The sequence below is a fragment of the Egretta garzetta genome, unplaced genomic scaffold (assembly GCF_000687185.1).
Source record: "Egretta garzetta isolate BGI_Z169 unplaced genomic scaffold, ASM68718v1 scaffold245, whole genome shotgun sequence".
Classification (NCBI taxonomy): Eukaryota; Metazoa; Chordata; class Aves; order Pelecaniformes; family Ardeidae; genus Egretta; species Egretta garzetta.
The window spans coordinates 1,454,281-1,468,158 of NW_009259721.1; the positions used below are offsets into that span (position 1 = coordinate 1,454,281).

Consider the following 13,878-nt stretch of genomic DNA (forward strand, 5'->3'; position numbering starts at 1 on the left):
TGCGCTGCCGAGTGCTCCTGGCACAGCCCAGCCCCGCGCCAGCGAGCCCCCTTGCCAAGGGGGTCACGCACCGAGCCTTCAACCCCGAGGGTTTTGCTCTTCCTCTACCTCCCTCCCGCATTTCCCTGGTCTCTCGCCTGCTGCGGTAGCCCTGACCCGAGGGCTGGGCAAACCCTGCCCCAAGACTTTCTGCGTGCCCGCTTGACGGACCCCAAGGCCCTGCCCGAGATCCGCAGGCGTCCTTGCGATGCAAGGAGATGTCACCGGAGCCAGGGGAGGCCGCGCTGTCATCCTTCCCCTCCGCTGCCAGAAAGCGCATTAGCACCCAGTTTTTAGGAGGTGTCTTACTAAGGGGTAAAAGCCCCGTCCTCCAGGCGCATGAGCCCCTGTGCAGGTCCCTGCTGGCTGCGGTGGGGCTTTGCCTCCCTGCCCAGCGCGACCTGCACGTTACTAGGGTTTGGGATTTTTTGGATACAAAAGCTTAAAGCCAGTGGGACTTGACCCCATGTCATTTCTTGTTTCAGGTACGAAAGCAAGCGTCTAGCATTGCCAGCGATTTCCTGTGCCGTACAAGTGAAAACTGAGAGTTAATGAGTAACTTTGGTTATTAATAAATGCTGGAGAACTTTAAACCCAATGTAAGCTGTCAAAACATTAACTCTGAAACACAGCTTCAGGGTAAGGTCACCCTGTCTTGTATCTATTTCCACCACATTTTGAGCCTCAAGATGATACAGATTTCTTTTTTCAGTGACAAATATCACTTATTTAATCACTTTGACATTATGCTTTTCACAACCTTTTCTTGCTGCAAAGTATAAATTAGGGCAACACATTCAATCACCCGGGAACAATGAAAAATGAGTACTGTTATGATATTTCAAAAGCAAAATCCAATCATGGCATAAATTGTCAGGCAGCACTTAAATAAAAGGAATTAACCTGAATGGCAAACGGGGGAAAGAAAAGGAGTTAAAACATCACACCACATGGATTCAAGACGGTGGTTGTGATATAGGGGCTATAATTATTTAAGACCGTTTTGAGAGCATTTGGCCTGGTCTGCAGAGGTGCAGCTCCATCCAGAAGGTCGGGCACCTTTTCCCAGCCGGGAGCGGGGAGGCTCCGTGGGCAGCCTGCGCCCAGCTCCCGCTGCCGCTCCCGAGATCCGCTCTAGGAGCAGCGGGTGATGCCGACGGGATCTGTGCCGTGCAGCAGGCCTGCAATTAGCGGGAATCGCGCCCTTTCTGACAGTTATCTTAACTGCTGTTTGTGTGAGACGGGGAGAGGAAACAATCCTGCAAATCCTGCAAACATTTGCACGAGCGCGGTTCCCGCACGCCCTGCGCCCGCCGCACAGGGAACGCACCGCAGGGACACGCGGTCGTGTTTTAGCCGAGGTTGCAGTAAAAGGGGTAGTCCTGCCTGCGGATAAGAGTGGTAATGGGATGGAGACTGGGAAGCAACATTGCTCCCGAGAGAGCGGTGCTGGAGCCAGCTCTGAGCAGGAACCCAGCGAGCTGAGCCCCAGACAGTTGAAGAAAATTCCCTGGCACCTCCCAAAGGCATAAACTAGGTGGAATGAAGGACCCACTCACTACTGGAAAGACAAAGGACACAGTATCTCTGCAGGACAGGCAAGGCACACGTGCTGGCTGATACTCATCTTTGAACAAATTGAACAGGATGTAGAGAGACAAAGTCAAGGAAAAGGGGAAGGAGAAGAGGAACTATTTTAAGCAGAGAAGCCAATAAAATCCTGTGGAATGAGAAAGCCTGGGCTCCTGCACGAAGGCATCCCACAAATTGTCATTACACCAAAGAGACTTCAAAGGGGCCACGCGGCTGCTGCGATGCTCTGCGGGAACGGGAAAGTGTGATTCAGCTCCCGAGGTGTTCCTCTGCCAGGGAGCACAAGCTGCCAAACGATTCTGGAAGAGCTCATGTGCACGCTCCTGTTTATTTGTTCCAGATGAAAAACATTTGTACTTTACCTTCCACCTCCCAGTAAAGCATGGACCTCTCCCCAGAAGACCAGAAGCAGCTCGGGACCAGCAGGAAGAGCTTCTGCAAAATGCAAACTCAAAAGATGCAGGAAAGATGCCCAGTGCCGTGGCATGGCTGTATTTTTAAGGGAGGACGACTGCCACTCGCCGTGATCCCCCGAGTGACAGAGGCCACACAGCTAAAGGGATAGGTGGGCTGGGCTGGGCACAAAGCACGGGAAAGCACTTGGAAGATGGCCAGCAGATTTTATGGCATGGAAATAGCCATGTGAGCACGGCTCTGATGTAACACACCGCAGTGTGAGGCTGCCTTTGATCCTAATAGGGGTAAACACCCCAGAACAATCTGCCTTTGCATCGGCGTGAGGAGCTGCACCCTGCAGATGCAGATCTTCCCCTGCCGCGCTCGCAGGTGTGCAAAGTGCTTGTGCAGCACAGCTCCCCGGCCGGACCCGAAGGAGGGAGGGAGGGACGGGAGGGGAAACCCTCCTGCCTGGCTGCAGAACAGCAAACTGCACCCGTGCAAAGAGCTCGTGTCTATAGGGGGGAGCGGGTCCACGCTGCCAAGGCCACATTTTGGTGGGGGTGGCAGGGCCAGCAGAGCAGCCCAGAGTGCTCCGGCTGGACAGGCAGCAGCGGCGGCTCCCGTTGGGTGCAACTCTTCTGCTGTCCCAGCGGGTCAGGAGAAACAGCACCCTCCTAATTTCCATGGCTGAGCCCCTGCACACCTCCTTGGCACCCTGCTTGGTCTGGGCACCCCTATGACAACCACCACCCTGGTGACGCCCCGGTGGTCACAATGGCCCCGATGGCCCTGACGGCCGGCACTGCCCGCCCTGGCAGCGCTGTCCCCAGCCTCCACCCCAGACGGCCCCGCATGTCGGGGTCCCTGCCGGGAAGATGGCCTCGCAGGTGGGAGCCCCGGGCTCACGGTTTGGCAGCAAGGAGTCCTGCTCGCCGCGTCCCCTTCCTGCGGGCAGGGGGCTGGAGGACCCTTGCCCTGAGGGTGGCTGGGACTAAAGGGTGCTGGTGGTGTTGGTGCGATGCATCGTCCCTCCCCTGCTGCGCACTTCCCAGCTGCCCCGCTGTTGGCCAGCTTTGCCCCCATGGCCCCTGATTGCTCAGAGCAAACCACACATGGTAGCCTGGGACGGCTCCGCGGGAAGAAGCCCGGAGCCGCAGGAGTGAGGACCCCACTGCAGAGCGAGGAGGGCGGCAGCGGCGCAGGGGCAGGACGGGCGGCGCCGAGGAGGGCAGCAGCGGCGCAGGGGCAGGATGGGCGGCGCCGGCAGCCGGGCAGGGGGACGCTTCCTCTGGGGGGGGCGTCTGAACCCTCTGTGCTTTCTTAATTACTGAAGTCAGGCTCCTCTCTGTGACCCCACCTGTGGGGATCTTCTTTTAGAGGCAACAGACAATTTGGGAGGGATTAGGGATCTCTAAACGTATGGCTGGATGCAATGGGATTATATGGGACTCTAATTCAGGCACAGAGCTCTGGCAGTGCCATAAATAGTGCTGCGGAGATGGAGCTGGCGCTTCCCCTCAAAGACAGGCACCACGTAAACAAGTGCACTCACCTGGGCATGAAGGTGTTTCTGAGGAGCTTTAGATGCCCCAGAGGATGAGCAGAAACCCCCAGGGCAGACGAACCCCATTGCGAGAGCAAAGCCCAGAGCTCAGCACTCCCTGGCACAGCATTGCGCCCGTCACTGGAAATGAGTGTCAGCCCCCCATCGCCGAGCGCGGGCGAGGCTCGCACATCTCGAACGCATCTACATGACTTAGCAGCTGGGTTTGGGCCTTACCTCCACGCCCCAACTGCGCTGCTTTAACAACGTCCATGCCGCCCTGCTGGGCGGGTGCGGTGGCGGCAGCAGTCGTGTGCGTACTTGTCTCTTACCTTCCCAAGCGAGAGAGGCCACGAGCTGCGAGCACGCGTGTGTGTGAATGCCACCATTTCCGAACAAATCCAAGTGCATTCAGAACAGGGGCACACAAACCACACTGAAATGACCGTAGCGGTACAAAATCTGCTTGTCAGGAGTCAAAATCCCATTATTTTTTCCCCCAGAAAAAAGGGGGCTGACGTTTCCTTGCAGCAGCAGCTGCCTGAGCTCCAGCAGCAGAGCCCTTCGGGCATCCAGCGGGAGGCTGTGCTGGGGCAAGGAGTGACAAAAAGAGGTGGTGGACCTGTGGGGACCTGGTCATTGCCCTCAAAGGCTTCAGGGAGATTTCTAAACAATTTGCAGGTGTCCACCTCCTAATAGGTTTAGGAGCCAGCGTTCAGAGCCAGCTACGGGGGACAGAAATAGAGCACCAAGTAAGCCAGGGCATCACGGAAACTAGGAAACCTCTTTACAAGGTTAAAAATAAAGCCAGACAGCAAAGCGTTTATTTAGGACGCCCAGGAGTAAATCGGATAATTGCTGGGGGAAGAGGCAGTTTCCATTAGCATGGAGGTGTCATCAATGAAAACAAGATAACTGAGTCATGGTTAAATAACAGCAGCAGATATACTTCGGCAGTCAAGCGCAGCCTTGGAGCAGCCGTGGGTGCCAAGTCAGCCCCACGCGGGTCTCGGGGCACACATCCACACCACCGCCCCTGCAAAGGCTTCACGCAAATGCACAGGCAAAACGGGCTGTTCCTGCAGCCCCCCGTGCCCCATGCCGGGCGTACGGGTGATGGCACCCTTCGGAAATGCAGCCCGCCCGCTGACAAAGAAGACCTTGCCTCGCAAGAGGCGACAACCCTGCTTTTCCCTTCACCTTTCTGGGGGGAAAAATCCACTTAGCGTTATGGCAAGAGCAATTAGCGTGGCAGTACAAGGCGTGCGGGGGGGGGTGGGTGTGTGTGTGTGTACCTGCAGAGGGACCAGGAGCCTGCGGAGCTGATGCCCCAGGCTGTTTGTAAAGGACAGCGTTAGGTTTCTGTCGCCACTGGTACAGCCCACCGCGCCTGGTGGGTCAGGCTGAGCTGACCCATTTTCATGAGGGGTTTGCCCTGGCTGTGGTTTGGGGAGGACTTGACAAGGAGGGTGTATTGCTGTCACCTACAGCTGTTGTAACCGAGACCCTGATCTGGGACCAGGGCTCCACTGTGCCAAACAGGGAAGGAAAACGAAGTATCCCCCAAAAGTGATGAAAGGGTCAGACTGACACGGGAAGGTCAGAAACTGGGTAGCACTTCGTATTCACGCTGCGCTGTTACAAATCACCAGCTGCAACGCGAGTCAGGAGAGAAGCGAGTCCCTCGAGCCTCGTCGTGTGCGTTCCCTCAGATTGCTTTGCTTTATTTTCACCAAGTCGCTTCCATATCTCCAGGGCCTCATTTGATTTTAAACTCACTTTCTCTTCAAGTAACACCACCTCAGATTTTCAGCTAAAGAAATCTAAATACCTGACTTCTCAGCACTTCTACTGCCTACTGACTGCCCCTGCAGGCTGGCACCCCCTACGCTCTCCAGGTTTATTTTGCTGCTTTTTGGCCACCAGCACACAACTCTCAGCATCAGGGCCTTAAGCACTGATGAGGGTGGCAAAGTGTGGGGGCAATCGGAATGCATTTGTCCAGCTCTTTTGCTCCACAGGTGACTAGAACATCAGAAGGCCCTGGCAAAGAACACAAGAGACCAACAGGAATGGAGGAGACCAAAGCGATGCAGGAGGTCACTCGCACGCCGCCCGTCCCAGCGAGCCAGCAGCCCCCAGCATGTCACCGCAGGGACCAGCCTTTGGCCCCTCACTTCATTCCTTTCGTCGCCCATTTTGGGGGCCGTCAGCCCAACTCCTTCAAGTTTCTCTTCTACAAACCCATCTGCTCCAACTCGTACAGCCCCTTCTACACTGCGCAGAGGCCAACCTGTGGGTACCGCTACCACCAAAACACCGACCACACCAGGAAGGTGATGGACATCGCGAGCGCAAACATTGTGAAATGGAGACCCAACCTGGGCACAAAGCCGTAGGCGAGAGCAATAAAGCCCAAAGCAATGAAACCAGCGACCGGTGTGACTTCAGCTTCCCATCGAGCGCTTGAGTGAACACGTGAGCCGGGGAATGGGTGGTGAGGCTGTGTCACTGCTCCCCAGAATGACAAGCAGTGTGGATTTTGCTCTAAAAACCAGGTCGAGCTTGCCCAGTCATTTATTGCCAAGTGCTTACAAGGAGGCACTGGGTGTCAGCAGCACACGGCGCTGCACGAGCGGCCACCCAGCCAGGCTCCTCTGCACAAGCCTGGCCTTAGCACACGCTGCAGAACCTGGGAAGGTTTTGCCAGCTTCTTCAGCTGAGCCTAAATTCGGCTCCTTCTTTGAAAGGACATCTTCTTTCACTAGGCTTTCCTAGGCACAGGCAAAGTGTGGTTCTTAGTGAATGGAAAAGCAACGTTTCATTTGTTCATTCACTTGGAAATGAGGTAGTAACTGGAGCTGAAATTTGGCGGCAGGTCCCCACAGCTCTTCTCCAGACGGCAGCATAAACCGGTTCAGCTTTTGCATTGCCCATTCTGGAGAACTGGATGCACCGTTATCAAGCGCTTCTGGAAACAGTGGGCGAGCCTGTAGCCACATCTAATACACAACCTTTCTGCTGTTAACAAATGCCTCAATATTGCCACCCCTCTCTGTGCCCCAGGGTCCCAGCCGTGTCCCCTTTGGGGGGTGGGTGAGAGCTGGGCACCTTGCTGGCCGGTTCTGTGCGCAGCGGGGACCTGTGCCTGCCGCTGCTGGCGAGCGCAGGATTAGCACATCCAATTAGCGTTCCTCAGCCTAATTCCTTTTTCATAACTGTTTTGCACTTGTGTAATGCCACCTGCTTTAGCAGAGTTGTTCCTAATTTGCTTCAGTGCAGAAGCGATACTGCGCTCTGCAACAGGTAAAAGTCGGGCTCTTTGTCTTAAAGTTGTCGGCTACAAAAAAGTGCTACAGGAGAGACTGGGGGCAGGGATCCAGTAGTCACATCCATCCCATTACCAGTGGAGGACCTGGCCTGTGCTACTTTCTGAGAATATACTTTTTTATCTCCGAGTCCTTCTCAGAATGCTGTGCATCAGAGTAAAAACAACATTGGGTTTGGTCACATTTACATGGAGAGTTCTTCATGGTCATTCACAGCCCAGAAGCCAACCCTACCCTGGGCTGCATCAGGAGAAGGGTGGCCAGCGTTGAGGGAGGGGATTGTGCCCCTCTGCTCTGCTCTGGGGAGACCTCCCCTGGAGCCCTGCGTCCAGCTCTGGAGCCCTCAGCACAAGGAGGACATGGAGTTGTTGGAGCGGGGCCAGGGGAGGGCTACTAAAATGCTCCGAGGGCTGGAGCCCCTCTGCTCTGAGGCCAGGCTGGGAGAGTTGGGGGTGTTCAGCCTGGAGAAGAGAAGGCTGCGGGCAAGGACAAGAGGGGATGGCTTTAAACTAAACCAGGGCAAGTTTAGACTAGATCTAAGGAAGAAATTCTTTCCAATGAGGGTGGTGAAACCCTGGCAGGGGTTGCCCAGAGAGGGGGTGGAGGCCCCATCCCTGGGACCATTCCAGGCCAGGTTGGCCGGGGCTGTGAGCAACCTGCTGTGGTTCAAGGTGTCCCTGCTCCTGCAGGGGGGTTGGGCTGGGTGACCTCTGGGGGTCCCTTCTCACCCAAACCGTTCTGTGATTCTATCATTCCATGAAAATTGAAGTTGCATTCAACTCCACTGGCACCAGCCAAGTCCTGGAAGGGCAGGGGCCAGGACACACGCCCGGGATGTGCCACGTGTGCGGTGATTCTGTACAAGAAAGACTCAACAGGCAGGACCAGCCAGACCGAACACGGGGACCCAGCAGGCGGTGGAGAGGGAGCTTCCCCGAGAAAAGATCATCACAGCAGCCGGTGGGTGTCTGCATTTAAAGCACTTAAAGCTTTACCATTGAGAGCAATTATGTTCCTATGTTTGTCAAATTTACCCTCATTAGCATCTCTTATAGGAGCTGAACTGGTGCTTCCCCCTCCCTGAATTCCAGGCTGATATTGGCAGTCCCGCCTGGAAACCCTCCAGCCAGAGTAAGGCTCAGGGGGACCAAAAAGGCAGCGACAGCCCAGAGACTTCTGAGCAGTTTTCTCTGTCTTCTTACTCTGATTTTGGTGCAAAAGGTATTGCTCATGTGACCCACACAAAATCATAAATGAAGTGGATTAGGAGATTACACCATCATGGAGAAAATTCCACCCTCATAATCTCCTGCCGGGTCTGTAATCTGCGAGACTTTCCCATTTTACCTCCTTTCTATTTTAACCCTGAACTCTTAATGCCTGGCAGGAGCCCATCACCCCCCTGAGCCTCATTGGCCAGGGAGGGATTTGCTGGGTACTTAAATGTCACCTTCTTGTCCAAAGGGTTTTCGTGCTTTTGAGCTTTCCTGGGGAGCGGCGTCTTTTGCGTCCATCACCGCTGACACCGACTCGGTACAGCCGCGTACGGGGCTGTTTGGTTTTTTCCCGATACTGTGATCCCTGCAGTGCCAGGGACACTTGGACTTCAAAGGCAAGAGGCAGAACTTAAAAGAAAGCCCTCAAATTTCAGGAAAACACCCATTTTGGGCTGCAAAGTCACCAGCACTTGCTGTGGAGATGGGGAACATGGACGGGAAAGCCGTGGAGGAGCTGAGCTCTACCGAGTGCCACCAGTGGTATAAGAAGTTCATGACGGAGTGTCCTTCTGGCCAGCTCACCCTGTACGAGTTCAAACAGTTTTTTGGCTTGAAAAACCTGAGTCTGGCAGCGAACACATACGTTGAGCAAATGTTTGAGACGTTTGACTTTAATAAGGTAAATATTGCCCTTCCCGCTCAGCCCGCGCAGGCATCGGCCGTGCTCCGCTCCCTGCTGCGATCGGTGGGGTGGATTGGGGTGGATGCAATACAGATGTGTAGCTGCGTGTGCATGGGCTGATTCCCTGCGGCCTCATAAATGGTAAAATCAATGATGTCAGGTGAAAAACGCCAGCAAAAACTCCTCACCTGCAGACTGTTCTGGGGGAAAATGGACTTCTCCCACAACTGCTGTTTCCCTTTTAGTTTTAAGTTATTAAATTAGTGGGGTTTTATCTGGTAGTCTGTGATCCTTTTAAAATGAAGTGCCCTTTAATCCTTAAATACCAAATGTTGGGACAACTCTACAACTGCCTGGCAGGAGGCTGTAGTGAGGGGGGGGTCGGCCTCTTCTCCCTGGTAATGGACGATAGGACAAGGGGGAATGGTTTGAAATTGCTCCAGGGCAGGTTTAGGCTGGACATTAGGAGAAACTTCTTCACCAAAAGGGCTGTCAGGCTCTGGAATGGGCTGCCCAGGGAGGTGGTCGAGTCCCCATCCCTGGAGGTATTTAAAAGAAGGGCAGATGAGGTGCTTAGGGACAGGGTTTAGTGGTGGGATGGCAGGGTTAGGTTGGACTCGATGATCTTAAAGGGCTTTTCCAACCAAAGCGGTTCTATGATTCTATGATTCTATAATACGGAGCAAGCAAGCGGCGTGAGACCAAGTGCCGCGTTCATGCAGAAACAGCGAGTTCCCGAGCCGTGCAGCGTGGCACGAGCTGCAGAACAGCCCGGGTTTGGTTCTCTATTGTTTCGAATGATAAATGGCTTACGGCATCATTGGGTTTATTCCATGTGCTCGGTCCCATCCGATAGGGAGCTTGGGCCCTTTGCTCCTGGTGGAGAGGGTTTGCACCTTGGGCTGTTGCTGTGTGGGACCCCGCAGCGGGGCGGCCCCCAAGCTCCCGCGCGCCTTCCGGAGCACTGGCTTCCCAGCTCAGCAGCGGTGCCAGAACGCGGATGGATGCTGTAGCTCTGGGAGGAAACGACACCCTCCTTTCCTTTCCTTTGCTTGCAAATGACTTGAAATTGCACCTCCTGTGAGATGAGGAATGTATTTTATGGCAACCCAGAGGGCTTGGTGGGCTTAATGCCACTGAAAGTAATACAATTTGGGCCCTAAATCCTTTAGGTATTTTGTTTGTGTCTTTACCTTGCTCGCTGCCCCCTGTTTGAAGGCATGCCTGAAGCGGGAATTGATGCATAGGAAATCCTGCTGGGAATGGGGCTCAGTAGCTATTTATACCTAATCTGGCTTTTGCAGCAGCGGGATAAAGCAGATGATCTTGTCTTGAACCAGCCCCGTGGTGCGGTGGCTTCGTTCATTGACAAAACCCTGGCTTACTCCCTCCCAAAGACCTTCCATGGCTCGTACTGTGCACCGGTGTCCTTCAAAGTGCTTTGTATCGCACCGGGCTGTGCATTGAAATGCTCTGTGGTGGGCACTGCGCCTTTTAGCAAACTTCCCAGGAGCTGTGAACGTCATGGGACAGTGTCCGCGGGGAGGTGGCATGGGGCAGTGTCTGGCAGCAGGGAGGTGTCACGGGGCAGTGTCTGGCAGCAGGGTGGTGTCACGGGGCACTGTCTGGCAGGAGGGTGGTGGCACGGGGCAGTGTCTGCAGGGCAGTGTCATGGCGCAGCGTGTGGCAGGAGGGTGGTGGCACGGGGCAGCTGCTGGCAGCAGGGCGGTGGCACATGAGCTCACCCAGCACAGCTTTGCATTGGTACCATGACCCTGGCTGGAGCCGTCTGTGGGCCCAGCTGAACGTCTCTAACGCCCGTGGCGGCGGGCAAACACCTAGGAGCAAAGTCAAAGATAAAACTGTTTGTGCTTTTGACGTCACCAAATGTGAAGCAGATAGAGAAATGGCACAGGGGCAGAGCAGCGCCTTCCCAGCCCGAGACATCAGCAACGTGCTGGGGTAATTCCTGCCTTTGTTCTGCTCCTGGAGGTTTGCACGCGAGACCCCTTTGCGGCAGAAAAGAGCTATAAGTGTGTGCAGACAGGATAACGTTGGGTAATCCATCAGGATTCATGTCCGTAAGCCTGTTCCTCTTTGACCTCTGAATTACCACTGCTTTGCATGAAGAGATTCCTTTAGCACAGGCAGCTTTCGAGGCTTCCTTAGTCCCCAAGCCAGGTACATGCACCGAGTTCGTTCGTTATCAACACATCGTGGCTCTGCACAGATTAACACGGAGCCCCCACCGCACGCTGCGTTGGCTTTGACCGGTGGGTGTGCGGGGGACCCGCACCCGGAGCCTCTGCTCTGCCCCCAAGCCCCTGCTCTCCAGGTGGTGGCCACACACTGAAGTCTCCCAGTGGGGACTTCCACAAGTGACCAGGAAAATCACCGCCTGCCTTGACGCTTTGCTTTTAATCTCATCCAGCTTCTGCCCTTCTGCTTTTAGGATGGCTACATCGATTTTATGGAGTATGTGGCAGCTCTGAGTCTGGTCCTGAAAGGGAAGGTGGATCAGAAGCTGCGATGGTATTTCAAGCTCTACGATGTGGACGGGAACGGCTGCATTGACCGGGGGGAACTGCTGAACATCATCAAAGTGAGTGGGCTCAGCTTTTTCCAGTTCTTTCACCAGTGATGGTTATTACATGCAGGTAGACAGAAAGGCTGTAACAGGAATATTCCAGCCCGAAAGACAACTCCCTGGTAAATGAGCAGCCACCGGCTTGTCCGCTGCCGGTCCTCCCACCGGGCTGGCCTCCCTGGCTGGACCTGTCCCCAACACCCCATGTCCCCAACACCCCATGTCCCCCCATGGCGCCTGCGCGCCCCGACACGCAGCAGCCCCTCGTCTCCTCATTGCGGGGGGTTTAACCACATCCGCCGAAACCCGGGCTGAGATAAGCGCTTGGATTTAATCTGAGGATTTTCAGAGGTGAACGGCTCCCGGTTTATCCCAGTATGCCCACTTAATCTTCTAATGCATTGATTGCCTTTTTAAGTGATTTTAATCTCCAGTTTTTTAGAAAGGACTTATTCTTTTCAGATCCTAATTGCCTGCAAAAAAGTTTGGCCTCTCATGCCCGGTCACTTACCCCCTTGCACCATGGATCTGCACAACGCTCAGCCATTTCCTCTGTGTCTTGCTTTCCCTCCAGGCTATTCGAGCCATCAACCGGTGCAACGAAACGATGACAGCTGAGGAATTCACTAACATGGTGTTTGACAAAATTGATATAAACGGAGATGGTGAGGAACTTTCCTATGCAATGCCCAACACTGCTCCCAATTCCCCCTTACCCGCAGTTCAGGCTGCCAGAGCAATTCCAGACGTTGGATGCCCCAAAGCACCGGGACACGGGGAGAGCTGGCAGGGAGCGGCTCTCTGTGAAGGTTTAGCTCCCCGTCCCCTCCACGGGATGCAGCTGGCCCCAGGGGATGCTGCAAACTGCCCCTCTTTGTCCTGGCAGCATGGGGATCTGCGTGGGGTTTAGCTGCCATGGGGTTTGGGGTGTACAACACACAGAGCTGGGACCTCGGGAAGGGTTTTATAACCCGTGCAGCTCCCAGGGGGCTGCTCCGAGGCTGCTGGTGGAGGGAGGAGAAAGGCTGCAGGACTTAACTGACCTTTTCTGAACATGCTCTTGCAGGCGAGCTCTCCCTGGAAGAGTTCATGGAGGGTGTGCAGAAGGATGAGGTGCTGCTCGACATCCTCACCCGCAGCCTGGACCTGACACACATCGTCCAGTTGATCCAGAACGACGGGAAGAACCCGCAAGAGCCGGAGCAGGCAGCGGAGGCTGCTCAGTAGGCTTCCAGGACGCCTTCCCTTCATCTCTACTTTTTCCCCCCTCGCATTATGAAAACGAAATGTTGTGGTCGTGGGAGCTGGCGAGCTCTCCCAGTGCCAGTGTGACCAGCGATAGACAACCCCACTAGTGCAGGGACCAGGATCTGCTCCCAAGGCACCGCTCCCCTGGCAGATGGTTTGGGGGAGCCTGGAGCTCACCGGGCACTGCCCTGGCCCTGCCCGCCGCAGCCCCCCAGCCGGCAAGAGGAAAGGCTGCAGCCGAGAGGGATGCTGCGCCGGCAGCTCGTCACGCTGGAGCAGACAGCCCCCCCCCGGGACAGCCTTCACTGCCCAGGGGCCTCTGGATATCGCTGCTGAGAGGGTAGAGTCTCGCCTCCCCGGGAAGGGGGAGCAGCACCACGCGATGGGGTTCCATAACGCACCACGAGAGCCTCAGAATCCACGCCGAGGCCGTGGCCAACGCCAGCGTCTGCAGCCTCTGTGGGGGACGAACCCCAGGGCGCTTGGCCCCGGCGAGAGGGGGGGGTCCCCCAAGGACACGCGTACCTAGAAAGCAGACCTGAACCTTCTCTTTCCATATCTATTTCCAGAGCATGAGATCAGTTTTGGTCACTTGTTCTTTATTTGTTAGTGTTATGTTAGCAGTAGGTAGCGGTAATGTAAGACACAAACATCTATGAGCTAGGAAAAGGGTGGTGGGAGTGGTGAATGCAGTGGCTGCTCTTTGTTTAAAAGCATTAAAAACATAGACTGGTGCCTTTTTTTAATAACTTTCTGAACTTTAAGGGCATGTTTCTCCTTGAAATATCCAGAAGGGCTGCGACGGCAGTGACCTGAGAGGGAAAAGTTCTGAATGTTTGTAGGTGTATTCCTGCATGTCCTGTCGCCCATACAACAAACTTAAACTCTCCGGCAAGTTACGCCCCGTAGCACCCTCGAGCATCGTGTGGGTTTAACTGCAATGGCAGCAAATGGCCTGCGCGCCGTTCGGAGGGGAGCGCTGCTGGAGACGGGCCGGCCGCCAGCACCGTGAGAACCCGAGCGTTCCTGAGCAGGCAAAGGGTCCCGTCCCCTCACGGTGCAGCGAGCTCGAGTACCATCCCCTGTGGAATAAAAACCCAGCCACCCCTTATGAGAGCATCCCGGGACAGTGGCCTCGTCTGCCGGAGCTCGTCACCCAGCGCCATGAGCAGGGGCTGCAGCCCGGACCCCGCCGACGCACGGGGAGGCTGCGGGAGCAGCGGCTTCGCCCCCCACCCGGG

The 13,878-nt window shown here is 55.3% G+C and overlaps 2 protein-coding genes across 2 annotated transcripts in view; one reads left to right on the top strand and one right to left on the bottom strand.

Annotated features, from left to right (window-relative positions):
- Positions 1-3,848, bottom strand: part of CUNH6orf132 (chromosome unknown C6orf132 homolog) — a 17,802-nt gene extending 13,954 nt beyond the window's left edge. The window contains 1 exon segment of the mRNA XM_035894870.1: positions 3,812-3,848. Coding sequence (XP_035750763.1) covers positions 3,812-3,848 — 37 coding nt within the window.
- A 4,753-nt stretch (positions 3,849-8,601) lies between these two features.
- Positions 8,602-12,616, top strand: LOC104126796 (guanylyl cyclase-activating protein 1). The gene is made up of 4 exons (XM_009639402.1): positions 8,602-8,799; positions 11,255-11,404; positions 11,964-12,054; positions 12,456-12,616. Exons 1-4 carry the CDS (start codon positions 8,602-8,604, stop codon positions 12,614-12,616), a joined length of 600 nt encoding a protein of 199 aa, XP_009637697.1.
- Positions 12,617-13,878: the final 1,262 nt, after the last annotated feature.